The following is an 11,435-nucleotide window of genomic DNA, read 5'->3' on the forward strand; positions in this document are numbered from 1 at the left end:
TTCCCATTATAGCGCAGTGAGCAACGTGCTTGCGTGCTTAACCTAGGACTATATGGTGATATAAGCTCTAACAAGGGCGCTCATGCTGAAGGCCAGCCATCTGAAGTAATGTCTGGTGGTCTAAGTAGCGGACATAAAATACGATTAACGTTCTTCAGGTGCGACCGAGCGGAAAACAGACAAAAAGAAAATGATATCTGGGGGCACGAAAGAACCCGATATGACGAACATGTCAGAACGTGTTATCCTCATGTGTCAATGTTACGCGTGTACTCATGTATCGTTGCTGCATAGTACGATGAAGAGGTAATGAGTAGGGCATAACAGTTACACACATGAGCAAAGTGTGTCAAAAGACCAATAATATGAGGGGGCTCAGTACCGTTTGCAGCCCATCTAAAAATAACTATGCGACAATTATTAACAAAGATGTCATTCACGTCATAAATACATGATCACACACGTCACAGATGATGTCCATGCTTTTTGTTTTAATACAGACGTCTATTTCCGCGTAAAACTGTAAGTCCTTTTTAGACATGTAATTTAACGCTTGACCACTTTGTAGGATGAAGATTGCATGTATTCATGCATGTAAACAATGTGTGACAAAATGGCATATCTACAGATCGTAACATTCGTCAAAAACCGCTAGAGGAGTTATGAAACCTTGCAAGTAAATTCAGTATGATACGTCAGATATGCAGACACCTAGCTTTCAAATTGTTGTTTGGCTTAAATAGAACTAATACATAAATGTTTCGTTCTAATAAAAAAGCCAGAGCTATTCTTGCAGTAAGTTGCAATATTACTGTGGTATAATTTCTATCATTAAAGGCGTTAAGGGGCAAAGCAAAAAGTGCAGAGACGTTCTTAGCATCTTTCGGCCTCCATTCAGTTACTTATCCTTGCAACATCTTTTACGCGGACACCTCCCACTGCGCACAGCCGCTACGTGGATGAGCCTGCAGGACCCTGTTATCATCACTAACACCATTGCCACCGTTTACTTGTGTATCATCTACCAAGTCTATTGGACGCCATAAAAATGATTTAGCTATAGCGTATTTTTTGGCTCAACTCATAACAACTACTACGCTCAGGACGAATTTTTCTGTTGCGCTGCATATTGAATTCAATACACAGCCACGCAAATTGATTTCGAGCCGGAAAAGCCCTTTTATGCCTGAACCATTGTATTAGGTTCGTAGCTAGTCGCTACGATGGCTTCCCTCCATTTTCATTACCTACACCAAGTATGACACGTTGATGTAAAGAGGAAAAGCCGTAAATGTTTCTCTGAGTTGTTCCCAACCCACATCCACCCCATCAGTACATTTTGTCCACTATTTAGAGGGACAGTCCATTAATAATTTTGCTACACTAATTTTCCAGTAAAAAAAAACCGTTTCTTCAGAAGAGAATAGGCTAATAATTTCCATGGCTTTCGGAGCTGCGGGCAATAAACTCTTTAACAATCGTTCTATAATGCATGGGAAACGATAAATGGCTGAGTATTACTGGTACCGTACAGCTTGGAAGTGGTAGCTTTCGTTTCTAATGAATAAATTGGGACAGAGGAAAAGTCGTAACGTATTATTCGTTCAATCCGGCCAGTTGTTGACAATATCGCGGAATAAATTCGGCTACTTGCTTTACGACAACATAACTATTTCAATCGAGTAACTAATAGAAAAACACACCTTAATCCGTTAATTAATATGGAGATTTTTCGTAATTCTCTCTCGTTTACATCCTAGCTCACTATCAAACACAGCTTCGTTGTTCGTGCTGGTCAGTGTTACTTCTTCCAGGCTTAAATGTATTTAAGGTATTACACGGTGAACGTGCCGTTTTTTCGAGTTGTTCATATTTGTAGTACTATTATGTTCTGTGTAATTGAACGTTACTGGCGGGATTACTCCATGGGACTGCATTGCCTTCTGAAACGTCCAAGCAACAAAACCATTTCGCCATACTTCCGGGATCCAAGTCAGTAACCAAAGTATGCTTAGATAAATGGCATTTCCAGATATGTACAGTGCCCGAGGTCGGACAGATAGCAGCGCTTTGTCGAAACAATACATCAGATCATTGAACTTAGTCACACTCAGTCCACCAGCCTGGGCCATGACCACTCGCTGATAAGCATGGAAATAAGCGTCATACTGTGCGCGTTGCTCTTCATTAAAATTATGCCACATAAGGTCAGCGTGCAATTTTTGATTGGCCATTATTGATGTAATATTAGAAAAGTCACCGAGTCGAAATTTAATGACGTGCACACCAAACTTAGCCAGCTCCATGGCAAGCGCATCCGAGAACCCTTCTAGTGCGTATTTCGACGAGCAGTATATTGCTAGGCCTGGATAAGCGAGCGTTCCATTCACACTAGTCAGGTTTATCACCCGCGTTCGGTTGCTCATAATTCTAGCCATCAGACACTTCACTAGTCGAATTGCTCCAGTGTTAACTGTGAAGACGTAGTCAATCTGATCGTCGGTAAACCAGTCGAACTCGCCCATTATACAGACTCCTGCGTTATTCACGACTGCGTGAAGCTTTGCAGATCCCACAAGTTCATCTACCTGCTCACAGAATGACTTTATATTGTCCTTCGTGAAGTCCAATCCAACGACCTTAATTCCCACTGATTTCAGCTGGGAAGCGGATTTTCCGTAAGGATGAACACAGGTTGCGATAACTTGAAATACGCCATTGCGACCATTTCCTTTTTGTAGGTGATTCGCCAACATATAGCCGATTCCGGAATCGCATCCGGTGATCAAAACGTATTCGGAGCCATCTAACGTTACAGTTTCCTCTCGAGTTACTAACCAGAGAACGACAGCTAGAGTTGCAACGCATACAAGCAAAAATATCAGCGACATCTGGAAACTGGTTTTACAGTTGTTTATTATTAGCTATAGCTATGAACCATTTGTCTTGAATTAAATGATATACATGCATGCGAGTGCTACAGTATCCTGTATATATTACTTTTTAGATATATATATATAAGCAAAAAGTAAATTATGTTAGCTATTGTTGCACGTGCAACTTTTTGCAAACGTAGATGCTTTTGACTACAGAAAGCCAGTCGTTCTGTGTTGCCAGTGCATCACCTGGGAGCATTTAGTTCAATTCGGACAACTTTCGTTCGTTACCTGCTGTGCTGAGAAGCTAACAGCTCTACGATTAGTTTAGGATATTCCCAAAGGAAGCTCATACAGCTTATAGAATGCACAATTCAAGCTCTTTTCAGCAGAAAGCTCTTCGAACAAGCACTATTCATCTGAGTTGCCGGTTGCCCACCTATTTGTTGACGCGAGTAGCTTTCACACAAGAACAGAACCATTCTACAAGGGTTACCGTTCAGTCGGTCGCCAACAGAGGGCGCCACTCGCGTGATCCACATTCAGCGTCTTCGAATTTAATCGCTTCCATTGGTATTATCGCCGACTGATATCACGATGGTAGTCTGATAAGGATCCTTTTTTGGCTGAGATCCACCAGCAAATATGGCTATAGATAGTGACTCGATGGTGATGATGATAGTAACAATAATAATGAGCAAAAAAATTGGCTAAATGTCACTAATTTACGCGTAAAAATTATGTAGCATTTTAGTAAGAAGCACAAAGGGAGCCTAAAATAAATTTACATATAATTTTGCACACGAATTACATCGACATGACCTGCACGAAAAATTGCCTAGCCCTATCGTGCATTAGGGTCGACGCGGACTATTATCGGAAATTTTCGAGAAATTATTCAACTTTTATCATCATGTTACATTTATGTCTAAAATATCTGTGTATTTAATGTTAGCACGTTAAAAGTTTAAAAGATGCTATATTCTTGTTTGCCCTAACTATGCAGATAAGTTACGCGGTCGATCGATTTGTTCATTAATCAAACACACTTTCATTATTTAAATAGAAGGACTCACAATTATTACGTTTACATATTCCATCTCTGATGCCTCCTATTGAAACAAAGTAAATCATTTTCTTAAAATTCAAATGACGTCCTCCAAGAGATGTTCTTAGTCCCTCCCGTGTACGGATAGCGCACCCCATTGAAAAGACAGCAATAGTGACCTTCACTGACGGGATCATCTGGCAACAGGGGTGATGGAAGTGATTTTCCCGGGGGCAAAATAGGCGTTCCAGTATTACTTCATAACATTTGATCAAGCCCGTATGTGTTACCTGAAAATTCTCTGAAAAATCCTATTTCCATTGCTTTTTTTTTGCAATGTTACATCATAAAGATCTCTTTCTGCCACGTTTGTATTGCATGCATGTTTAAGAAAAACCATATGTATTCTATATAAGCCATGGTAATAGACTTTATAGTAATATGCCTAATTCTGTAGATTAGGTGATTGTGATTTAACTTCTCTTCATACCATTACGCCGCCCTTACTTGTATAGTTTATATATAATTCAGGGCATTTAGCTCAATAACGTAGAATTAGATTGTGGGTGGAGGTGTTATTGTTATTTATTATGAATTAGTATTTTTGCTATGGATTAATTTTGTATCGATTTATTGAGACAAGTAGCAAGGTTTTGCTTAAACAAATACATAAACAATTGAATAAAGGAAAGGTTGGATCGTCTGCATTATGTAAGTCAGCTACTTTACATAGCTTTATCAGTATACTAACTCTAGAGTTTCAAATTATCTAAAATGCTTTAAAAACATGACAGAGATACTGGTACTAAGCACGTAGACGACTAAGAAAACTGAAAGCGACATACGATAACTGAAAAAGCAAATATTTCATAAATAGGTTTGAAGTCGTCTTTCTTATTGGTGGTTTTTACCTTTGAACCTTTTCATTATTTAAAATATATAAATACAGGCTTTTCGTAACAGGCTTTCGTTTAGATGGCAATTGTGGCAATAATGTGAAGATTTACGATTAGTAGCAGAACTAATTGTTACTGATAAAACATCGAGTGGGAGCAGCCCTTTGACACGCTTTCTCGGTGTTCATTACTTTTTCATTGCTTGTGGTGTTCATTACTTACCCGAACTTTACGGCGGGTCCGTTTGGCGCTTCGGAGAAAACTAGTTCTTTCAATGATAACGGCTGCCTTCAGCGTACCACACGATCAACTGAAACAATTTAAGAGCATTTCTATCGACGAAGACGGTCACACACAGTTGGCAATATCTCACAATGTGCAGAAGGTAAATAATAACCATTTATTATCAACATGATTTGAAATACTCAAACAGAGACCGAATTATATTGAGGTTCATTATTTGTACGCATTATATATTATATATATATATATAATTATATATAATTGGAGTATAAAGTTATGTACGTACCCTGCCAGACTTGTAGTTGACGGCTTTACGTTGCGACAGGATGAGGAGTTATTCTACGTCAAAGAAATAAATCATCCTCTATGTAAGAAATGGATTATTGGTTCAATGCGCATTTGGAATAATAACTGATGCCGACAAAAAGTTTAAGAAATTAATTGCTAATGCCTTATCGGTTTACTAAACTTCGATCACCTGGACAATGCAGCTCTATGCAATTTTACAAATGTGAGATCATTGTCCAATGACACCAGCTTCTATGCGACAATGTTCTGTGGTCAACTTATATATTTGCCATTAGTCCTGTGTGCGATCAATGTCAAATTCAAACTTTAACTTATCTTTCTGCGAGTAAGAATCTTCGAACAGGTTTCTTTACACCTCGTTCTTCCACGCTTTTTTCGAAAACCAAAGCGATTAGGCGGTTTCGTAGATTTCCCTATATATGAAGTGGTGATAACAGGAGCTCACTGGTCGTGTACAGCGACGTCGGCCTAACGGTCAACGGCGTGTTCTCACAGCAGAGTAACGATTTGCTAATACACTTCGTCGACCACACTGTAACGCCGCCGCGGCCGCTTGATGATCGTTGTGAAAATAATCCCGCGTTTAGCTGTCGAGAAACCAGCCGACATATCTTCTGCGCCTTGTAGCAGGCCAGAAAGAGTAGCTCCAATAATTCCAACAAAGTCGCCCAGCCGGAACTTCAATCGCGTGTACACCAAGGCGGTCCAGCTCCGGCCAAAGCTTGAAGGGCGAATTTCCGTGATGTGCTATAAACCACATCATGGAAATTCGCCCTTTATATATCGTCAACCCTTAAACAGAATTCTCTGACGTCCTCTGTTTTAAAATTTAACTGAAGCATTTGTACTTATCTAGCACCCAGTTTGGTAGAAGGACTACTCTCGGGTCGGAGGACGGACATGCTCGCATGGATTTTCGGCCGGCTAAGAGTGTGCTCTAAATGCTTAGGCATAATGTACTCGATACTCGGATCGCAGCTCGTTATAAGCACATATTTGTTTTCTCTCGTGGTAATCTTTTCGCATTTTTTTAGCTACTTAACACTGGATCTTTCTCACTCCTATAGCCACGAAAAGCAAAACAAAGAAGAAAAGCGTAAAAGCAAGAACGTTTCGAATCATCACCAATAGTCATTTGACGTCCTTTGGTTTTGTGTTTAACGTGCTTTACAGTCACGTCTATTTATACTCAAATCAAGCAATAATTTAAACATCGCTCGTGGCAAAGAGTGGGGTTGAATTTTTGCTAGACAAACAGCTGTCTCAAGTTATACCTTAGTTGACGCAGGGGCTTGAACGGTCGAAGCTCTTGATGACGGAAACCAAAGATCGCTCTTTGAAGCTCCGCTAGTAAAGCATATAATATCACTTGTGTAGATAAGGCAAGTTATTGTCTATTATACTTTAGTAAATTTTTAAGTACAACTTCATTATTATTACCATCTTATTTTTTTAAGACCTGAAAAGCTCGTTTCCTTTTCTTAACTAAACAAAATTTACAATCTACTGAAATGTTTCTGCGATAGTCGGACCCGCTATCCCTATTACCATAGCCTCCTTAAAAGCTTTTGCGCTGACGTAAAACTGGGTAGGTATTTTACCCGACCAACATTTTCCCTTTAAGCTAGCAAAATTCCTTTTAACCTTTTCACACATGGCCTTAAAACTTAAAATGCCTTAAGTGTTTATGAGCTATATCATCGTAACCAGTACGAGGAGCTTAAATAAGCTATACCATAGATAACTCCAAAAAACTTAAATATATGAATGAGTAGGTCTAAGTCATATCATCTTATCTCAACTGCTAACACAAACATACGCATTCTTGCGATTAGAAAAGCTCAGTAGTAATAACACCTTATATACGACTATATTTTATGGACGGTAACGACGCTATTGCCAAAACAACTGTCCAAAATTAATTTGGCAAGCTTAAAAATGACATTTAGAACCAGGAACATGATTTCCGTTCTGATCGACCGTCTAAGTTTGACAAAAACCACCTGATGGCATTTTCTAAGAGAAACGGTCAACAAAGAATACGGAAATTTACCAAAGATATCGGCTGCAGTCACACGACTGTGGTAAGCCACCTCAAGCGCCAACGTCAACCACTGATTGGAACGGGTGGCCAAAAAAAGAAAAGCCAAAAAAGAATCTAACGGGATTATCATCATCTAAAAAAAGTTTTACGGTTGCTAGGTTTGCAAGGGCTCGATTCACTGAACATTGTTTCCATAAACCAGACAGTTCATCGGCGCGTTCATTTGACTCACCTGCATCGAAATGACCAAGCTATTTAAGAGAGAAGACTTGACAAACAAGGTCAGGTCATACTGTTTCATGATAAAGTGAGGCCACACACGACAAACATCGTCCATCCCACTACTTTCATAAGAGGTCTTGTTTAAATTTTGGCAAAGGAAAACGGCACATTTGACAGTAAAGAATGTCCTAAAACCTGGCTGAACGGGTTTGCAACACCAAACGCGACAACTGCTGGTAAGAAAAAGTAAATAAATTGCCTGGCAGCTGTTATCAGTAACAGGGTACACATAACATAGTAACTTAATGTGACAGGAATATGGGATGCAGTTAAAAATACGTTGGGACCTAACATATTACTTGCCAATCTACTTAAATTAAAACGAATTTTGACCTTTGTCTCTCATGTGACTGAGTCGCTTTGATTATTATTGTTATTAACAGTTAATATGATCGAAAAATCACATATATATTTGTCTGTTTCGTGGTAGTGAAAAGTCCAATCACACTGATTATGAATTGAAGTTATCTCATGATTTTTTCCCGTTTCCTTACGCAATTTGCCATTTAGATCTTCAAAACGTGAAAAGAAGCAATGTTGCGCCGTGAAAAAAGATAGTCAAACAATTAAATAAGCTAATATTATGTTTCACCTGTATAGCTTGAGTAGAACACGAAAAAAAAAACAGGCCTAAAATGCGAATTCAACGCATCTATACAAAAATGAATGTTTGTGTGTGGGTATTTGCAGGTGTCATTGTCGCATATTATTTTTATGTCCAATAAAGCCAAAGTCTTTTATTTAAGGTAAATAACGTGATACTAAACATCGAATGAAAAACCTATGTTTCTAACAAGGTTTTTATTTATTCCTTGTTACAAACCCGTTTCCGGCATTTTACAGTCATTATTAACGACACAACAGAAGCTCAGCGTTCTAAGCACAAAGAAAGGCAAACGAAAGCTTATATATAAAGATATTTAGTTACCTTCCAGTTTTGATTACAGTATATATAGAGAAATGTTCACTTCCATAGCAGCTCATCAAAACAATAACAAACAGAAGACGATCACAATGAACAACACAAGGTCGTTCAATACGTTACATTCAATATCATCATTGAACTAGCTGATGCTGAAAAACAAGATAAATAGAAACTATAGCAGCGCGTCGGTCTTTACATTCGCGTGAAGATAAGCGTATTTTTTTACATGGTGTTTTTTTGCTCGCTTTAGCAATAAGTTTCGACAGAAGTGGATGCAATGCCTTAGCAGACGAAGCTGCAAAGGGGCTTCTGGGTCACCATTGTGCAGATGTTGTGTGCTTATTCGTTGGTTTTACTCCCTTATACACCGAGTTTATTTCCGGTCTTTGGTATGTTAGCTACCGGCAGTCTTATTAACTTTCACACACTGTCATATATTTACGTCATATACATATACATATGTGACTTTTACAGTGTTATAAGAACAGTCATTAAGAGGCTATCTATTTTACCGTAACTGAAATGTGGTTTTCGTAGAAGCCAGATAGCAAGGAAGCTCATTTCATGAAATATTTTTACAAACATGCGACTAAATGCCTACAAACAAAGTAATGAACCTTACATAGGTTTCACAGAAACTTTGTATCGTTTCAAATTGCTCCTTGGCGGATCGGCCCAACGTCGGCCGGAAAAAAAATGCCATGTCTCGTTGTGATTGAATCTCTTGCGCCCAAGTTCACACCAACAAAAGATCAAATTTGTTTGTTAAGAGTAATAAGGTATAGTACAGAAAATTTTTATATGCTTTGTACCCTTGGAAACCTCGCCTACACCGCTCTAAGCTGAAAGGATTTCTGAAGTTGAACATTATTTGCTTTACTATTAAACAGGCTTGTATTCGAATTTTCTTTAGTATATTTTGTTATTGCAAGGCTAAGACAATGGATGAAAAACGCGCGTCCTTTTCAGAAACACATTACTAAAAAAATCTCAAAGTGGAAGGGTGTTTGAGTATTTTCGAGTGGGTTAGTACGCATCGTCAGGTGGGCTGCTCATACTGGAGAAAAATACAATTGTTTAAATAAAAGAAAAAAAAACTATTTCTAAAACATGGATTTCTTCAGATAAAAAAAAAACTAAAAACCGCCAGTCATGGTTGTGGTGGGTCAGCACGATAAAGTCTGGCGAGTTTATCAGCAGAAAGGTCCGCTCTGCATAGCTAAAAAGCAAGGCAAGTATCCGGAATAATAAGCAACCTTATTTTCTCCTAGCAAAGAAAGCCGCGATCTTTGACCAGGATAATTCTCTGGAACATTCCACGAAAGTTACTCTGGACACTATTACACATACCTGCAACAATGGAAACGTCTGGATAGTATTGGGAAATCGTATCTGTTGAGGAAACTATCTTCGTTTTTTTCTAATGCTATATTTGTAATTGCAAGTCTCAGAGGTGTGCGAGATTCGTAAACAATGCACGGTTTGACTATAGCTCATGACCAATTTCGATATGTACGTTGAGTTCCTGGACTATGGACTTGTTGAGACCTCATAGTTCATCCGTGTGAACTCGTTATAGATTTGTTGAGACATGAAAAGGTATATATCTATATATGCATATCTCATACTAGAACTCAATCGTTGAGATATGTTAGTAAGGTTTCGTTGTTGGCTTTCCTCTTTTAAACTTGAATTATCATATTTGCATTTGTGAGCGAAACATTCACGGCCTAATTCGCTATCAGGTTTCCACACGCACACACAGAAGCAGAGGTTCTGAACGTGACTCCAAACAACTGGGCCATTCGTTTTCGCCTCGTTTCTTGACACTGATATCCTCACTGTCGCGTTCCTTCGTCTCCCGTAGCGGACAAACAGAGCTAGATGAAAACCCCTTCTTTAGTCAGTCGCTAGCTCAGACACGGATAACTTCGAAACGAAGAGACAAATGCCGGAACAGTGAGAGTGTCAATCGGGAGAAGATACGCTATTTGGTGTTCACTTAAAAGGGGGCAAGGTGAAGCTACAGAGAAACGTTGAGGAGAGAGACTGCCAAGGCTATGGCTTACCTCTTTCATATCTTTCCTCGATTTTGGTAGGATGGGCAAGCATCCGCTTAGTTTGGCCAATCATCGCTGCTCATGTTCGTGAATAGTAGAAGGTCCGATTACTAGAAGTGTAACTCTGAAAAAATGCCGTTATTTTGTTTCCCTTTGTCGCTATCACCCCCCCGCCCCCCGAACTATTAATCCGTTACGGTCTTGCGGGTGGTCAGTACAAGCTCGGAGAGCACGAATGGCTCTGAGACAGAGCAGAAATCAGATCAGGCAGAGCAGGTGTCATTTTTGAATTTTAGAGTGACATAGAAAACTCGTGCCGCTTAGATGGCTAACTTGCGAGAGTACTATGTATATACGTTATGAATAATCGCCTATGATGAAGTTTCATAAGGAAAACAATCTTGAACGAACGTAATGTTAACTGAAATTCAAGCATCATAAGCTAACAGGAACACAAAGTGAGGGTAAATCGAACGACATTGATGCATTTATGGAACTCTCAATTTAATTGATGTAAAAGGTTTAGATGAGTAGGTTTTAAGCTATAAATTTGTTGGTATTCGCCATCCACAGACAAAAAAATCTAAGCTTGTACAGCTTTTTTCAGAAAAAAAACTAGTTTAACACTGGCATAGCTCGATGCCAAATGTATAGCGGGCTTAAGTCTGGTCACTTTGTATCTTTGAAACGATTCATATAATAAATAGTAGTCAAATGTGTCGCATTAAATGAGGTTCAGCTGCTCAAAACTC

General features: G+C 39.0%; 1 protein-coding gene across 3 annotated transcripts; it reads right to left on the reverse strand.

The window, feature by feature from the left end:
• Positions 1–1,580: 1,580 nt before the first annotated feature.
• Positions 1,581–3,433, reverse strand: LOC111268159 (retinol dehydrogenase 5). 3 transcript variants are annotated; one of them, XM_086971579.1, is made up of 2 exons: positions 3,316–3,433; positions 1,581–2,851 (listed from the first exon to the last, which is right to left on the reverse strand). In XM_086971579.1, exons 1-2 carry the CDS (start codon positions 3,416–3,418, stop codon positions 1,827–1,829), a joined length of 1,128 nt encoding a protein of 375 aa, XP_086827705.1. In that variant the 5' UTR covers positions 3,419–3,433; the 3' UTR covers positions 1,581–1,826. The 3 variants fall into 3 exon arrangements, with proteins under 3 accessions (XP_086827705.1, XP_022702677.1, XP_022702676.1); XM_022846942.1 differs by having other exon boundaries at positions 1,581–2,898; positions 3,316–3,354; XM_022846941.2 differs by having other exon boundaries at positions 1,581–2,898; positions 3,168–3,351.
• Between the last annotated feature and the right edge of the window lie 8,002 nt (positions 3,434–11,435).

The sequence above is a fragment of the Varroa jacobsoni genome, unplaced genomic scaffold, assembly GCF_002532875.2.
Source record: "Varroa jacobsoni isolate VJ856 unplaced genomic scaffold, vjacob_1.0 scaffold_1263, whole genome shotgun sequence".
Lineage (NCBI taxonomy): Eukaryota > Metazoa > Arthropoda > Arachnida > Mesostigmata > Varroidae > Varroa > Varroa jacobsoni.

Bases quoted from the DNA above. Each gene is read 5' to 3' on its own strand.
- LOC111268159 (XM_022846941.2), bottom strand. From the start codon at position 3,229: ATGAGCTTCCTTTGGGAATATCCTAAACTAATCGTAGAGCTGTTAGCT. The intron at 2,899-3,167 runs GTAACGAACGAA...CTGTAAAACCAG, and splicing joins TTAGCTTCTCAGCACAGCAG to TTTCCAGATGTCGCTGATAT.